This window comes from Microcebus murinus, unplaced genomic scaffold (assembly GCF_040939455.1).
Source record: "Microcebus murinus isolate Inina unplaced genomic scaffold, M.murinus_Inina_mat1.0 scaf005_hap2_Mmur4.0, whole genome shotgun sequence".
Classification (NCBI taxonomy): Eukaryota; Metazoa; Chordata; class Mammalia; order Primates; family Cheirogaleidae; genus Microcebus; species Microcebus murinus.
In genome coordinates, this window is record NW_027438951.1 from 294,380 (window position 1) to 312,945 (window position 18,566).

The 18,566-nt window shown below is 39.8% G+C and overlaps 1 protein-coding gene across 4 annotated transcripts in view; it reads right to left on the reverse strand.

The window, feature by feature from the left end:
* LOC105867622 (phosphatidylinositol-binding clathrin assembly protein) overlaps positions 1 to 18,566 on the reverse strand; it is a 96,967-nt gene that overhangs the window by 26,645 nt on the left and 51,756 nt on the right. For 3 of the 4 annotated variants that reach the window (XM_075999777.1, XM_075999774.1, XM_075999775.1), the window contains one exon: positions 4,841 to 5,023. The exons of the other annotated variant lie outside the window; for it this stretch is intronic. In XM_075999777.1, the coding sequence (XP_075855892.1) occupies positions 4,841 to 5,023 (183 nt within the window). The remainder of the gene's footprint in view (positions 1 to 4,840; positions 5,024 to 18,566) is intronic. 4 annotated transcript variants of the gene reach the window in all.

The following is an 18,566-nucleotide window of genomic DNA, read 5'->3' on the forward strand; positions in this document are numbered from 1 at the left end:
ATTCGGGGTCTTCTTTGGTTCCATACGAAGCATAAAATTATTTTTTCTATATCTGTGAAGAATGCTGATGGGATTTCAATAGGTATTGCATTGAATCTGTAGATCAGTTTGGGTAGTATAGACATTTTGATGATATTGAGTCTGCCGATCCACGAGCATGGTATGGATTTCCATCTGTTTACATCCTCTGCTATTTCCTTCCTCAGTGTTTCATAGTTCTCCCTGTAGAGGTCTTTTACGTCCTTGGTTAAGTAAATTCCTAGGTACTTTAATTTCTTTGTTGCTATTGTGAAGGGAATTGAGTCTTTGATTTGGTTCTCCATTAGATTGTTGTTGGCGTATATGAATGCCTCTGATTTCTGTGTATTAATTTTGTATCCTGAGACTTTACTAAATTCATTGATCAGTTCCAGGAGTTTCTTGGTTGAATCCTTGGGGTTTTCTAGATACAATATCATATCATCAGTAAACAGTGAAAGTTTGATTTCTTCTGCCCCTATTTGGATAACTTTGATTCCATTTTCCTGTCTGATTGCTGTAGCCAAGACTTCCAGCACTATGTTGAACAGAAGTGGACATAGTGGGCAGCCTTGTCTGCTTCCAGTTCTAAGAGGGAATGATTTCAATTTTTCCCCATTCAGTATGATGTTGGCTATGGGTCTGTCATATATGGCTTGTATCATTTTTAGGTATGTCCCTTCTATGCCTATTTTCTTAAGTGTTCGTATCATGAAATGGTGTTGAATTTTGTCAAAAGCTTTTCCTGCATCTATTGAAAGAATCATGTGGTCTTTGTTTTTGCTTCTGTTTATGTGGTGAATTGCATTTATAGATTTACGTATGTTGAACCATCCCTGCATCCCTGGGATGAAGCCCACTTGGTCGTAGTGGATTATTTTTTTGATAAGTGTCTGGATTCGGTTAGCTAAGATTTTGTTTAAAATTTTTGCATCTATATTCATTAGGGGTATTGGTCTGTAGTTTTCTTTTTTTGTTGCATCCTTTCCTGGTTTTGGTATCAGAGTAATATTCACTTCATAAAAGGTGTCGGGGAGGATTTCCTTCTTCTCGATGTTGTGGAATAGTTTCTGCAAGATAGGTACTAGTTCTTCTGTGTAAGTGTGGTAAAATTCGGGGGTGAAGCCATCTAGACCGGGACTTTTGTTTTTAGGGAGATTTTTAATTGCTGTTTCTATTTCAGCTGTTGAGATTGGTCTGTTCAGGGAATCTATTTCTTCCTGGTTGAGCCTAGGGAGGCTGTGTGTTTCTAGAAATGTGTCCATTTCCTCCACATTTTCCAGTTTGTGTGCATAAAGATTTTTGTAGTATTCATAAATTGTATCTTGTATCTCTTTGGGATCAGTTGTGATATCTCCTTTTTTATTCCTGATGGAGCTTATTAGAGGTTTCTCTTTTCTGCTTTTTGTTAGCTTAGCCAATGGTGTGTCAATTTTGTTTATTTTTTCAAAGAACCAACTTTTTGTTTTATTAATCTCCTAAATAGCTTCCCTGTTTTCAATTTCATTTAGTTCTGATTTGATCTTGTTGATATCACTCCTTCTGCTTGGTGTGGGGTTGTTCTGTTCTTCCTTTTCCAGCGATTTGAGTCGTTTCATTAGATTGTCTATTTGTGATCTTCTTGTCTTTTGGTTATAGGCATTTATGGAGATAAACTTTCCTCTCAGAATTGCTTTAGCTGTGTCCCAGAGGAGTTGATAACTTGTCTCTCCATTGTCGTTTTTTTCATAGAACTTTTTTATTTCCGTCATGATTTCTTCATTTATGAAGTAATCATTTACTAGGAGGTTATTTAATTTCCACGTTTTTGTGTAGAAATGTCAATTTCTGTTAGGGTTAATTTCTACTTTTATTCCACTATTATCTGAGAAGGTACATGGTATGATTTCTATTTTTTTAAATTTCTTGAGATTTTCTTTGTGTCCTAGCATATGGTCAGTCTTAGAGAATGTCCCATGAGCTCATGAGAAGAATATATGTTCAGTGGATTTTGGGTAGAATGTACTGTAAATGTCAGTCAGACCCAATTGTTCTAGAGTTTTGTTTAAGTCCATTATTTCTTTATCAATTTTCTGTTTGGAGGATGTGTCTTGTGCCGTCAGTGGGGTGTTGAAATCTCCGGCGATTATGGAGTTGCTAATAATCCATTTGCTTAGCTCCAGTAAGGTTTGCGTTATGAATCTGGGTGCACCTAAGTTGGGTGCATATATATTTAAAATTGTTATGTTTTCTTGTTGGACTGTGCCCTTCACCATTATGTAATGACGCTCCTTGTCTTTCACTACTTTTCTTGGTTTAAAAACTAAATCGTCTGAAATTAGAACTGCCACACCAGCCTTCTTTTGGCTTCTATTTGCTTGGAATATTGATCTCCACCCTTTTATTTTTAATCTATATGCATCCTTGCAGGTTAGATGTGTTTCCTGAAGACAGCATATACTTGGCCTATATTTTCTTATCCGTTCAGCCAGCCTATGTCTCTTGAGTGGAGAGTTTAAGCCATTCACATTTATTGAGAGAACTGATAGGTAAGGTAGATTACTGATCATTCTGTTGGGTTGGATGTTGTTGCTATGATTTCTGTCTTGAGCCATTGTAATATCTGGCCTTTAATATCTTTGGGTTTTGGTTATTCTTATATTCGTGGGTTATTATTATGGTGTTCCGTGCGTAACGCTGTTTTAAGTACTTCTTGTAGGGCTGGTCTTGTCTTGGTGAATTCTCTGAGCCTTTGCTTGTCTGAGAATGTTTTTATTTCTCTTTCATATATGAAGCTTAATTTTGCAGGGAATAATATTCTAGGCTGGGCATTGTTTTGTTTCAAAAGAGTGAGAATGGGGCCCCAGTCTCTCCTTGCTTGTAAAGTCTCATTAGAGAAGTCTGATGTTATTCGAATTGGCTTTCCCTTGTATGTTACTTGCTTCTTTTGTCTTACAGCTCTTAGAAGGGCCTCTTTAGTTGATACTTTGGTCAGTCTGATGACTGCATGTCGTGATGTCTTCCTGTTTGCATTGAATCTTCCAGGGGTCCTCTGAGCTTCTTGAACTTGTATATCAAGATTTTGAGCAAGGCCTGGGAAATTTTCCTCTATTATATCTTCAAACAGCCTGTCCAACCCTTGAGTGTTGTCTTCTTCCCCTTCGGGTAAGCGTATGACCCTCACGTTAGGTTTCTTCACATAATCCCACATCTATTGTAGGCTTTTCTCTTTTCTCTTATTTCTCTGCTCTATTTCTGTGACTGATTTATTTAATTGGAGGGTGTTATCTTCAAGCTCTGAGATTCTTTCTTCTGTTTGATCTACCTTGTTCTTGAGACTTTCCACTGTATTTTGTAGTTCCTTGAATTGATTCTTCATTTCCAACAGTTCGGTTAAACTTTTCTTCATTTTGTCTAATTCTTTTTCCATATCCTGGAGGCTTTTTGTGGTTTCTTTGTGTTGGTTATTGAGTTGTTGTTGCAGCTGGGTGAGTGTTCTTATGATCCACATACAAAATTCCTCTTCTGTCATATTGGTTGCCTGATTTTGGTGGTGTCCGTTTCTAGGGGGCTGGTGCTCCTCTTTGGGGGTGTGTTTTCCGTTTGGTTCTTCATATTTCCTGAGTTCTTTTGCTGATTTCTTCCCATGTCGATCAGTTGTTGTTTCTTTCCTTTAGGTTATTGTTTGGGTATTCACACTGCTTGTTTAGTTTCTGAGGCGTTAAGTGGTGTCTGTGGGTGAGATTGGGCCACTCCCTGTATACTGAGTCAGTGGGTGGGGTGGAAAGGCTGTGCAAGATGCTGTCCCTGTCAGTAGGTGGCGTTTGCTTGTCGGAACAAGCTATGCTGTTGATTTTGTGTCCTGTTGTCAGCTCTTGTTCTGGGTGGAGCTGGGTTGGGTAAGCCTGCCCTCAGGCAGTTAGCAGGGGTCAAAGTTCTGTCCTCTGCTTCCAGGGAAAGCTGTCAGGGCGGGGCTGGAATGGTCCTGCTCAACCAGAAATCTGGGTGTGCGGGTGGGGCTGTCTGAGACCCGCAGTCTGGAGCGGGCCTTGCTTCTTTCCACCGTCCCCAACTCCGCAGCCATTCTTGGGTCTCTGCCAGCAGGCCAGACCACAAGCCACCGGGCCTCCCCGGACTGTGATGCCAGGTGGGAGGTTCCCTGCACAGGAAGGACACCTGGGCTGAGTGCACGGCATCCTCCTGGGAGGAGGGTTGCCCTCTAGGATGCCGATCCACACCTGGAGGCACATACACCTCAGTAGGCTGTTCACGTATAACCCTTTTGTGCCCCAGGCAATGCTAGCCCTCGGTGCAGGGGATCTGGTCTGTAGGTCCGACCTCTGGGTCCCAGTGTCCAAACTGTATACCCACCAGGGAGACAAGTTCCTGTCCCAATTTACCCACAGGGAGCCCAAGCTGGGTCTATGTCTCTCAGCCTCTGAGTCGGCACCGTTCTCCTGGGAACACCGTTCCAGTAGCACCTGGGAAACTGGCGGGTAGGGAGCTCACAATCTGAGTTCTCCTGAGTCAGCTGTAGGGTCCCAAAAGGGAAGGTCCCGTTCCCTGGAGGTGCCTCTGGCTGGTGGCAGTATTGTCTCTCTTGGCAGCCGGGGGTAGGGTCGGTGGAGGGGAGGAGGAGGCAATATGGCGCTTGCCGCGCGGCTCGGGTCTGTGCACACGGAGGTGCCCGGAGGAAGTTGGGAACCTGGTGCAACGTTTGCTACAGGCTCACCGCTGGCAGGCGGCGGCCGTCTCTGGGCTGGTGTCCGCAGGTCTCTCCCCCCTCTGGGGAGCTCACCAGCAGTCCCAAATTCAGGGGAGGGGAAACAGCAAATCCACCTACCCTTGCCGCTGGTCTCCGGGCTGCTCCGGTGGTCTCAGCCTCCAGTTCTCCTCCGCAGCCTCCTCCCGTGGAGTCTCCCGGGTTTTCAGGTACCCCTCATTCCGGCCCTCGTCCGCTGTATGCTCGTCTTCTTGCTTCTTTTTTATAATTTCTGCTAGAATCTGTCTTTTCTGCAGAGACACTCTGTCTGGCGGTGTTATTCATCCGCCATCTTGCTCCACCCCCCTTCTTAATGCTTTTGTCATCCACAAACAATTATTGTTTTATTTTGATTCATCTCTAAAAGCATTTTGCAATCAATAATAGGCCAAGTAATTCATCTTCCAAGAGATTCATGGAAATCGCTGAAATACAAACCTCTGATAACTTTAAGATCATATCATTATACAGGATAAGAATTTTGAGGACTAATAAAGAATCTGAGGGGTTCATGAAACTGCTAACCCAAGATTATGCAGAACAAGAATTAATTACATGGGACTGAATGACCTATGAGGATGATTACAATTTTTATCTCATTTTGTTTGAAACATTGCTGGTTCTTTAACATTTTATTTTCTAGATTTAGGGAACCGTTTTTGTCTTTTCTCTTAAGCTATCTACAGCTTACAGCAATTTGTCAAAGTATACCTTTGTAAACAAAGAGGAAACAGTTACTTTTTCTCCCTACTGGATCACTCTAGAATTTGGAAACTATTAATATTCTTATTTCCATGACAATGCAGTTGTTTACATGAGTTCACTAAGAATCTGTTCTTCTTGTAACAGCAAACAATTAGAAACACTGGTTATAACACCAATGCTTTTACTGAAATGTCATATGTGAGAATGATATTCATAGAATCAGATGTGACCAGACACCTTTAAGGAACTAAGATTTTCTTTATGGAGCCAATAAAACCCCTTGTTAAAAAAAAAAACAAACTGGCCTAGTAACTGGCTTAAAAGAGTTCCCAGCCTTACAGGTAAGTAAAGGATGTCACATTCTGACAAGCTCAGGAACTTCAGAACATTTGGGGAATCTTGAGAAAATAATTCACCCAAATCTATAGGTAATACAAGCAAAGTCTGATGGCAAGTCCTTTGCTTGGCATCCTAGCCTTGAGACACTTTTTTAAAAGTGCAATCTGAGATTGCTTACAAAACAAAGTAACCAAAATGTCAAATACAAACAAACAAACAAAAAAGAAAAAAACTTTTTATCGGGTGGTGGGCAGGCGGGAGGGGGGAGGAGGAGAAGGGTGTGCGGTGCGCACCACCCAGGCATTGGACACGCTTGAATGTCTGGCACATCAGGGGGAAAGAAGGGGGAGCAGGGGCCATATTTGTAACCCTAACAATATTTGTACCCCCATAATATGATGAAATTAAAGGAAGAAAAAAAAAGTTCTAGTAAGACAAACTCAAAAGGAACCTTTATGGTTAGTCACTATTCTCACTTCATTTATATAAACAGTCATACCAAATTTAGTGAGACTAGACTTATTTTGCAAACAAATTAGTCTTACTTTGATTATATTTGATGGAAATGGGGGTGACTGTAGAAAGAAAAATTATGTTTCAATGAGAAACTATAGCACACTGTCATGAGTATTAAATTCTAGTCCTTTTCATTGTTTTTAAAGTTTTGTTATATACTTCTAAACTATACTAGATTCTGAATTTTTCTAGTTTCCTCCAATATTTGGCTATAACCCTTTAACATTTCCAATTTTTCTCCCACCTTTCTGACTTGGAATCACTAAAAATTAAAACTGCCCTTTTCCTGAAGCCTTGTAAGCGGAAGCTGGATGACTTGATTTAAACTTCAGAGAAATCCCCACAACAGCTCATGTATTGACAACCTTTATGCATGTTGCTGGGTGGGCCGCTCAGAAAGTTCACTAAACCATCTAATGACATCACCAAAGACATTCAAACTACAAACCAGGAAAATCTGTCAGAATGACACTGCCTGCCCTCATTCCATCTAAAGATGTTTTGAGCTCAACATCTAGAAATCTTCTCAACTGACTGCCCTCTGGACTTAAAAATTGAGTTTATGGTTTGTTCTAACAATTAACCTTTGTTTTTCTTTTGTTTCCACAGAAATAGTTCTTATTAAAAACCTGATCACTTGTACCATATAAAGGCCTAACTTTGGTGGGAAACTACCTGCAACATCACCTTCTGAAATGAGACAGAGTGTTTAAAGGGACTTACCTATTTTTAGGACTAAGAGACTGGCTCAATAGAATGTGGGAGAAGCCACCAACTCAGTTTCTGGACTGTGAAACTTCTTGGGGAAGTTTTAGATGAGGAAATGATGGGATTCAGGACATGCTACTCCCAAAATATGGCACATACACATAATGAATGTTTTAGGCTGAAGGAATTTGAGAAAATAACAGATGCAGAAAGGTCTCCCTGACGTTTCCCTATCCTTCTCAGAAGTAGGTCATAAAACATAGGAAGGATTTTCTGACCTTTCCCCCCTGAAAGAAGTCAAATGACCCCCTGGTGAGAGGTGCCTTCCCTATACCCAAAGGAAAGAAACATTCTTATGCCTGAAAACAAAGGGTTACATCTGAACAAAAAGGCCTTGCTAAGTTTCCCCTAAGTTTATCATCATAGGTAATAAACATGTAGAAAAGGGCAGATCATGCCCTTTTTGTCCTATCACATTTCCCTATGACTATCTACTCTTCATCAAACCTGACATAAAAATACATAGGTTTAACTGTTACTTCAGGTCTTCATTTCTCTATGAAGGCTCCTGTGTTATGTAAAACTTAAATATACTTGTATGCTTTTCTTTTGCTAAAAAATAGGTCTTATGGCTTTAACTACCATGTATATATATTGATGACTCAGAAAACCTTTATCTTCAGCCCTAATATCCAGACTCATATGTCCACCTACCTCTTGGATGTCTAATATATCTCAAACATAGCACATCAAAACAAAACTCTTGATTCAATTTACCTACTCAAACTATTTCTCCTCCAATCATTCTCCTCATGATATGTTTTATTTTTTATTTTTTTTTTTATTTCAGCATATTATGGGGGTACAGATTTTAAAGTTTAAATAAATGCCCTTCCCCCCTCCCCCCACAAGTCTGAGTCTCCAGCATGACCATCCCTCAGATGGTGCGCCTATCACTCGTTATGTATGTATATACCTGCCCCCCCTCCCCCCCTTCCCCAATACTCTATTACTGTAGTACCTATGTGACCACTTAGGTGCTACTCAGTTAATACCAGTTTGCTGGAGAGTATATCTGGTGCTTGTTTTTCCATTCTTGGGATACTTCACTTAGTAATATGGGTTCCAGCTCTAACCAGGAAAATATAAGATGTGTTATATCACCATTGTTTCTTAGAGCTGAATAGTACTCCATGGTATACATATACCACATTTCATTAATCCATTCTTGAATTGATGGGCACTTGGGCTGTTTCCACAGCCTTGCGATTATGAATTGTGCTGCTATGAACATTCGAGTGCAGGTGCCTTTTTTGTAGAGTGTCATTGGATCATTTGGGTAGATGTCCAGCAATGGGATTGCTGGATCAAATGGTAGATTCACTTGTATCGCTTTAAGGTATCTCCATATTGCTTTCCACAGAGGTTGAACTAGTTTGCAGTCCCACCAGCAGTGTAGGAGTGTTCCTCTCTCTCCGCAGCCACGCCAGCATTTATTGTTTGGAGATTTTTTGATAAAGGCCATTCTCACTGGGGTTAAGTGATATCTCATTGTGGTTTTGATTTGCATTTCCCTGATGATTAGCGATGTTGAGCATTTCTTCATGTTTGTTGGCCATTCTTCTGTCTTCTTTAGAAAAATTTCTGTTCAAGTCCTTTGCCCACTTTTTAATGGGGTTATTTGATTTTTTCTTCCTACCAATTAAATAAATCAGTCACAGAGATAGAGCAGAGAAACAAGAGAAAAGAACAAAGCCTACAAGAGCTGTGGGATTATGTGGAAAAACCTAACGTGAGGGTCATAGGGTTGGCCGAAGGGGAAGAAGACAACACTCAGGGGCTGGACAAGCTTTTTGAAGATATAATAGAGGAAAATTTCCCAGGCCTTGCTCAAAATCTCGATATACAAGTTCAAGAAGCCCAGAGGACCCCTGGGAGATTCAATGCAAACAGGAAGACGTCTCGTCATGCAGTCATCAGACTGACCAAAGTATCAACTAAAGAGGCCCTTCTAAAAGCTCTCCTCGTGATATGTGACGCCACCATCCATGTAGCAGCTCAAGCCAAAAATTCAAGCACCATCCCTTGATTCTCTCTTTTTTTCCTTACTAATAACAGTATGTGCTATCAACTCAACCTCCAAAATGTATCCCAAATTCATCTACTTTTCATTACACCACCTCCAACACTATCATCCCAGACAGGGTGTTTCATATAGCATACACCAATAAAAAAGAAGCAATCTATATAGGTAGATTTTAAAATTTTATTCCTGGATTTTATTTGTGAATCTTTTATTTAGAATTCTGACAGATATAATGAATAAGTGAGATTAGTCAGAAATTTCCCTTCTTTGGTCTGTCTTCATCAGCTTTGGTATTATAGTTATATCATTTTCTATACTGAACTGAAGATCTTCCCTTATTGTATGGCCTAAAATTGCCTATTCTTTAAGGGTTAGATACCTCAATTGTGAACCCATGATATGTTGGTAAATATTGAATTATTCTCTCCAAGACTTGTGTGGTAATTGATCTATGCATCTTCCTGCTTCTTCTTAGATAGCTGTTAGTAATTTATATTTTGCTTAGAAATCATCAATTTCCTCTAGATTTTCAAATATGATGTTCCCAAACAGTTGCACGGAGTATTTCACTTATAATTATTTTAATCGCTCCTACATATGTAGCTATGTGAGCTTGTTTGTTTCTAATGTTCTATACTTTTACATTCTCTTTTCTATTTAATCAGAGGAGCTTATATTACTGGACTTTACAAAGAACTTTAGTATTTGTTTTTGTTTGGAATTTTATTAATTTAAGCTTTTATCTTTATAAACTTTATCTTCCTAATTTTTTATTATTTTTTCCTATTTTCTTAAGATAAAAACTAAATTCTTTTTTTTTATTTCAGCATATTATGTGGGTACAGATTTTAAGGTTTCAATAAATGCCCATTTCCCCACATCCCCTCACAAGTCTGAGTCACCAGCATTACCATTCCCCAGATGGTGCACATCTAACTCATTATATATGTATATACCTGCCCCCTCCCCCCTCCTACCTACCCAATACCCTACTACTATAGTACCTATGTGACCACTTAGGTGCTACTCAGTTAATACCAATTTGCTGGTGAGTATATGTGGTGCTTCTTTTTCCAGTCTTGGGAAACTTCACTTAATAGTATGGGTTCCAGCTCTAACCAGGAAAATATAAGATGTGCTATATCACCATTGTTTCTTAGAGCTGAATAGTACTCCATGGTATACATATACCACATTTCATTAATCCATTCTTGGATTGATGGGCACTTGGGCTGTTTCCACAGCCTTGCAATTATGAATTGTGTGAAAATAAACATTCGAGGGCAGGCATCTTTTTTATAGAGTGTCATTAGATCTTTTGGATAGATGCCCAGCAATGGGATTCCTGGATCAAATGGTAGATTCACTTGTATCACTTTAAGGTATCTCCATATTGCTTTTCACAGAAGTTGAACTAGTTTGCATTCCCACCAGCAGTATAGGAGTGTTCCTCTCTCTCCAGATCCACGCCAGCATTTATTGTTTGGAGACTTTTCGATAAAGGCCATTCTCACTGGAGTTAAGTGATATCTCATTGTGGTTTTGATTTGCATTTCCCTGATGATTAGAGATGTTGAGCATTTCTTCATATGTTTGTTGGCCATTCTTCTGTCTTCTTTAGAAGAGTTTCTGTTCAAGTCCTTTGCCCACTTTTTAATAGGGTTATTTGATTTTTTCTTGCTGATTTTTGTGAGTTCTAAGCATATTATAGTTATCAGTCCCTTATCGGATGCATAGGATGCAAAAATTTTCTCCCATTCTGTAGGTTGTCTGCTTACTTTCATGACTATTTCTTTGGCTGTGCAGAAGCTTTGTAGTTTGATCATATACCATTTGTTTATTTTTGTTGCTGCTGTGATTGTCTTTGCGGACTTCTTCATAAACTCTTTGCCTAGGCCGATGTCTAGGAGAGTGTTTCCAACTTTTTCCTCTAGAATTCTAATAGTTTCATACCTTAGGTTTAAGTCTGTTATCCATTGTGAGTTGATTTTTGTAAGAGGTGAAAGGTGTGGGTCCTGTTTTAGCCTTCAACAGGTGGCTATCCAGTTTTCCCGGCACCATTTATTTAAAAAGGATTCTTTTCCCCAGCATATGTTTCTGTCTGCTTTGTCAAAGATTAGATGGCTATATGAGGATGGTTTTATATCAGGATTCTCACATCTGTTCCACTGGTCAATATTCCTATTTTTGTGCCGATACCATATTGATTTAATTACTACAGTTTTGTAGTATAGTTTGATATTTGGCACATTAATGCCTCCTATTTTGTTTTTGTTGCCTAGAATTGCTTTTGATATTCGGGGTCTTCTTTGGTTCCATACGAAGCGTAAAATTATTTTTTCTATATCTGTGAAGAATGCTGATGGGATTTTAATAGGTATTGCATTGAATCTGTAGATCAGTTTGGGTAGTATAGACATTTTGATGATATTGAGTCTGCCGATCCACGAGCATGGTATAGATTTCCATCTGTTTACATCCTCTGCTATTTCCTTCCTCAGTGTTTCATCATTCTCCCTGTAGAGGTCTTTTAGCTCCTTGGTCAAGTATATTCCTAGGTACTTTAATTTCTTTGTTGATATTGTGAAGGGGATTGAGTCTTTGATTTGGTTCTCCATTAGATTGTTGTTGGCCTATACGAATGCCTCTGATTTCTGTATATTGATTTTGTATCCTGAGACGATCAGTTCCAGGAGTTTCATGGTTGAATCTTTGGGGTTTTCTAGATATAATATCATATCATCAGCAAACAGTGAAAGTTTGATCGCTTCTGTCCCTATTTGGATACCTTTAATTCCATTTTCCTGTCTGATTGCTGTAGCCAAGACTTCTAGCACTATGTTGAACAGAAGTGGAGATAGTGGGCAGCCTTGTTTGGTTCCAGTTCTAAGAGGCAATGATTTCAATTTTTCCCCATTGATTATGATGTTGGCTATGGGTCTGTCATATATAGCTTGTATCATTTTTAGGTATGTCCCTTCTATGCCTGTTTTCTTAAGTGTTCGTATCATGAAAGGGTGTTGAATTTTGTCAAAATCTTTTTATGCATCTATTGAAAGAATCATGTGGTCTTTGTTTTTGCTTCTGTTTATGTGGTGAATTGCATTTATAGATTTATGTATGTTGAACCATCCCTGCATCCCTGGGATGAAGCCTACTTGGTCGTGATGGATAATTTTTTTGATAAGCGTCTGGATTCGGTTACTAAGATGTTGTTGAAAATTTTTGCATCTATATTCATTAGGGATATTGGTCTGTAGTTTTCTTTTTTTGTTGCATCCTTTCCTGGTTTTGGCATCAGAGTAATATTCGCTTCATAAAAGGTGTCAGGGAGGTTTCTGTTCTTCTCGATGTTGCGGAATAGTTTCTGCAAGATAGGTACTAGTTATTCTGTGTAAGTGTGGTAAAATTCGGGTTTGAAGCCATCTGGACTGGGACTTTTCTTTTTAGTTAGATTTTTAATTGCTGTTTCTATTACAGCTGTTGAGATTGGTTTGTTCAGGGACTCTACTTCTTCCTGATTGAGCCTTGGGAGGCTGTGTGTTTCTAGAAATTTGTCCATTTCCTCCACATTTTCCAATTTATGTGCATAAAGATTTTTGTAGTACTCATAAATTATACCTTGTATCTCTTTGGGATCAGTTGTGATATCTCTTTTTTTGTTCCTGATGGAGCTTATTAAAGATTTCTCTTTTCTGCTTTTCGTTAGCTTAGCCAGTGGCGTGTCAATTGTGTTTATTTTTTCAAAGAACCAACTTTTTGTTGTAGTAATCTCCTGAATAACTTCCCTGTTTTCAATTTCATTTAGTTCTGATTTGATCTTGTTGATATCACTTCTTCTGCTGGGTTTGGGGTTGGTCTGTTCTTCTTTTTCCAGCTCCTTGATTAGTTTCATTAGTTTGTCTACTTGGGATCTCTTTGCCTTTTGGGTATAGGCATTTATGGAGATAAACTTTCCTCTCAGAACTGCTTTAGCTGTGTCCCAGAGGATTTGATAACTTGTCTCTCCAATGTCATTTTCTTCATAGAATTTTTTTATTTCTATCTTGATTTCTTCATTTATGGAGTAATCATTTAGTAGGAGGTTGTTTAATATCCACGTTTTTGTGTAGAAATGTGAGTTTCTGTTAGGGTTGATTTCTAGTTTTGTTCCACTGTGATCTGAGAAGGTACATGGTATGATTTCTATTTTTTTTAGACAGAGTCTCGCTTTGTCGTCCAGGCTAGAGTGAGTGCCGTGGCGTCAGCCTAGCTCACAGCAACCTCAAACTCCTGGGCTCGAGCGATCCTTCTGCCTCAGCCTCCCGAGTAGCTGGGACTACAGGCATGCGCCACCATGCCCGGCTAATTTTTTATATACATATCAGTTGGTCAATTAATTTCTTTCTATTTATGGTAGAGACGGGGTCTTGCTCTTGCTCAGGCTGGTTTTGAACTCCTGACCTGGAGCAATCCACCCGCCTCAGCCTCCCAGATAGCTAGGATTACAGGCGTGAGCCACCGCACCCGGCCGATTTCTATTTTTTTAAATTTCTTGAGATTTACTTTGTGTCCTGGGATATGGTCAATCTTAGAGAATGTCCCGTGAGCTGATGAGAAGAACGTATATTCAGTGGATTTTGGATAGAATGTTCCGTAGATGTCAGTCAGACCCAATTGTTCCAGAGTTTTTTTAAGTCCACTATTTCTTTATTAATTTTCTGTTTGTAGGATCGGTCTTGTGCCATCAGTGGGGTGTTGGAATCTCCGGTGATTATAGAGTAGCTATTAATCCATTTGCTTAGCTCCAGTAAGGTTTGCTTTATGAAACTGGGTCCCTAAGTTGGGTGCATATATATTTAAAATTGTTATCTCTTCTTGTTGAACTGTGCCCTTCACCATTATATAATGACCCTCTTTGTCTTTCACTACTTTTGTTGGTTTAAAATCTAAATCATCTAAAATTAGAACTGCCACGCCAGCCTTCTTTTGGCTTCCACTTGCCTGGAATACTGATCTCCACCCTTTTACTTTTAGTCTATATGCATCCTTGCAGGTTAGATATGTTTCCTGAAGACAGCATATACTCGGTCTGTGTTTTCTTATCCATTCAGCCAGCCTATGTCTCTTGAGTGGAGAGTTTAAGCTATTCACATTTATTCAGAGAACTGATAGGTAAGGTAGTTTACTGTTCATTCTATTGGGTTGAATGTTATTGCTTTGATTTTTGTCTTGAGCCATTGTATTATCTGGCCTTTAATCTTTGGGTTTTGGTTGTTTTTATATTCGTGTGTTTTTATTATGGTGTTCCGTGTGTAACACTGTTTGAGTACTTCTTGTAGGGCTGGTTTTGTCTTGGTGAATTCTCGGAGCCTTTGTTTGTCTGAGAATGTCTTTATTTCTCCTTCATATATGAAGCTTAGTTTTGCAGGGAATAAGATTCTAGGCTGGGCCTGTTCTGTTTCAGAAGAGTGAGAATGGAGCCCGAGTCTCTCCTTGCTTGTAAAGTCTCATTAGAGAAGTCTGGTGTTATTCGAATTGGATTTCCTTGTATGTCACTTGATTCTTTCTTGTTACAGCTCTTAGAAGGGCCTCTTTAGTTGATATTTTGGTCAGTCTGATGACTGCATGTCATGATTTCTTCCTGTTTCCATTGAATCTCCCAGAGGTCCTCTGAGCTTCTTGAACTTGTATATCGAGATTTTGAGCAAGGCCTGGGAAATTTTCCTTTATTATATCTTAAAATAGCTTATCCAACCCTTAAGTTTTGTCTTTTTCCCCTTCTGGTAATCCTATGACCCTCATATTACATTTCTTCACATAATCCCACATCTCTTGTAGGCTTTGGTCTTTTCTCTTGTTTCTCTCCTCTGTGTGACAGTTTTATTTAGGTGGAGGGTTTTATCTTCAAGCTCTGAGATTCTTTCTTCTGTTTGATCTACATTGTTCTTGAGACTTTCCACTGTATTTTGTAGTTCTCTGAATTGATTCTTCATTTCTAGGAGTTCGGTTAAACTTTTCTTCATTGTGTCTATTTCTTTAGTGAACTTTTCTTCCAGGTCCTGGAGGCTGTTTGTGGTTTCTTTGTGTTGTTTATTGAATTGTTGTTGCAGGTCGGTGAGTGTTCTTATGATCCACATATGAAATTCCTCTTCTGTCATTTTGGTTGCCTGATTTGGTTGGTGTCCATTTCTAGTGGGCTGGTCCTCCTCTTTGGGGGTGTGTTTTCCGCTTGGTTCTCCATATTTCCTGAGTTCCTTCGCTGATTTCTTCCCATGTCGATCAGTTGTTTCTTTTCTTTAGGTTTTTGTTTGGGTATTCACACGCCTTGTTTAGTTTCTGAGCCGTTAGGTGGTGTCTGTGGGTGAGATTCGACCACTCCCTGTATACTGAGTCAGTGGGTGCCGTGAAAAGGCTGTGCAGCATGCAGTCCCTGTCAGTAGGTGGCACTTGCTTGGGCAACAGGCTATGCTATTGTTTTTGTGTCCTGTTATCAGCTCTTGTTCTGGGCAGAGCTGGGTTGGGTAAGCCTGCCCTCAGGCACCATCAATTCCGTTAGCATGGGTCAAAGTTCTGTTCTCTCATTCCAGGAAAAGCTGTCAGGGCGTGGCTGGAATGGCCCCGCTCAGCCAGAAAGTCTACTTGTGGGTGTGGGGCTGTCTGAGACCTGCAGTCTGGAGTGGGCCTAGCTTCTTTCCAATCTCTCCAACTCTGCAGCTACTCCTGGGCCTTTGCCAGCAGGCCAGACCACACGCCACCAGGCCTCCCCGAATTGTGATGCCAGCGTGCAGGTTCCCTGTGCAGAAACGCCACCTGGGCTGGTTGTATGGCCTCCTTTTGGGAGGAGGGTTGCCCTCTAGGACGCTGATCTTCCCCTGAAGGCACACACACCTCAGTAGGCTGTTCACATATATCCCTTCTGTGCCCCGGGCAATGCTAGACCTCGGTGCACGGGATCTGGTCTGCAGGTCTGACCTCTGGGTCCCAGAGTTCAAACTATATGCCCACCAGGGAGAGGAATTCCGGTCCCAATTCACCCACAGGGAGCCCAAGCTGGGTCTATGTCTCTCAGCCTCTGAGTCAGCACCGTTCTCCTGGAACCACTGTGCCAGCAGCACCTGGGAGGCCTGGCGGGTAGGCAGCTCACATTCTGAGTTCCCCTTAGTCAGCTGTAGGTTCCCAAAAGGGAAGGTCCTGTTCCCTGGAGATGCCTCCGGCTAGTGGCTGTATTGTCTCTCTGGGCAGCCGTGGGTAGGGTCGGCGGAGGGGAGAAGGAGGCAATATGGTGCCTGCCGCATGGCTCGGGTCTGTGCACACGTAGGTGCCCGGAGGGAGTTGGGAGCCTGGTGACGTGTCTGCTACAGGCTCACTGCTAGCTGGCGGCGGCCATCCTTGGGCTGGTGTCCGCAGGTCTCTCCACCCGCCGGGGAGCCCACCAGCAGTCCCAAATGCAGGGGAGGGGAAAGGTGACTTATCCACCTACCATTACCGCTATTCTATGGGCGGTCTCAGCTTCCAGTTCTCCTCCACAGCCTCCTCCCATGGAGTCTCCCGGGGTCTCTGGTACCCCTCCTTCCGGCCCTCATCCGCTGTATGCTCGTCTTCTTGCTTCTTTTTTCTAATTTCTGCTAGAATCTGTCGTTTCTGCAGAGACACTCTGTCTGGCGATGTTTCTCGTCTGCCATCTTGCCAAATTCCAAAAACTAAATTCTTTCTTAAAATGTGTCTTCTTTTAGCAATGTCATTTAAAGCTACAAATTTTTATCTGAGTTTAGCTTTCACAGACCCCATTAGCTTTGGTATGAAGTTTTCTTTTTCATTACCTTTAGACCCTTTATAACTTTCCTTTTAATTTTTTCTTGGGCAAAAAGATTACATTTTTAAATTTCCAAATGGTTATGATTTTCATGGTCAACATTTTATTAAATAGTTCTAATTTTATTGAATTATGAGAAAATATAGCCTGTAAAATTCGTTACTTCAAAATTTTTTTAAGGGTTTCTTTCTGGCCAAACATATCATTGCTTTAAAGAACATTGTGTGTGTTTTTGTATATACTCAGGTTTATTATTTACTTAATATTTGTTATTCAAATTCCCCTCTTTATTTATGTTTTATGTATAAGATATGTCTAAATATGAAAGAGGTAGTTTGAAAATATCCATTAAAATTATATTTTTCTTAAGTTCCCCATATATTTCTGATAATCTTTGCTTTATATTTTTAGCTTAGTCCATACAGTATTAATACCTTTATGTCTTTATAAATAGTGCCTTTTATCATATGATATACCCCCTTATCCTGTTTAACATCTTTATCTGGCTTTTGACCTTACATTCTTTATTATTTGTTAATATTACCACTTCTGCCTTCCTTTGGTTTCTATTTGCCGGATATTACTTTGGCTGAAATTTTAAGGATTAACTTACTGAAGTAAAATTAGTTATCTTATTTATGTTATTCAGAAGCTTCAAGTAGTAGTTGTGTTTGCTTAATAAAGCAAAAAAAATACTCATTTAATACAATCTATATCATAATTTAAGAAAAGTACCGAGAATACAAAGATCTATGAAGAATGCCAATATTAAGAATGCCCAGAGGAAGGAAATAGCAGAGGTTGTAAACAGATGGAAAACAATACCATGCTCATGGGTCAGCAAAATCAACATTGTTTAATGTCTATACTATCCAATGTGATCTAAAGAGTCAATGCAATCCCTAGCAAAATACCATCATCATTTTTCACAGATATAGAAAAATAATTTTACACTTAGATGGAACCAGAGAAGACCATGTATAGCAAAATCAATCCTAGGCAATAAAAACAAAATGGGAGGTATCGATTTACCAGAATTAAAACTATACTACAAGGCTATGGCAATTAAAACAGCTTAGTACTGGCACAAGAACAGTAGAATAGAATAGACAACCCAGATATAAAACCATCTTCATATAGCCATCTAATCTTTGACAAAGCAGACAAAAACATACACTGGGGAAAAGAATTGCAATTCAATAAATTGCCAGAAAACCTGGATAGCCACATGTAAAAGACTGAAACAGGATACACACCTTTCACCTCTTACCTTTCACCTCTCACAAAAATCAACTCACACTGGGTAACAGACTTAAACCTAAGGCATGAAACTATTAGAATTCTAGAGGAAAACGTTGGAAATACTCTTCTAGACATTGGCCTAGGCAAAGAATTTATGCGGAAGACCCCAAAGGCAATTAGAGCAACAACAAAAATAAATAAATGGGACCTGATCAAATTAAAAAGCTTCTGCACAGCCAAAGAAACTGTCATGAGAGCAAACAGACAACCTACAGAATGGGAGAAAATTTTCACAAGCTACACATCTGATAAAGGGCTGATAACTGGAATCTATTTAGAACTCAGGAAAATCAGCAAGAAAAAAATCAAACAATCCTATCAAAAAGTGGACAAAGGATATGAACAGAAACTTTTCA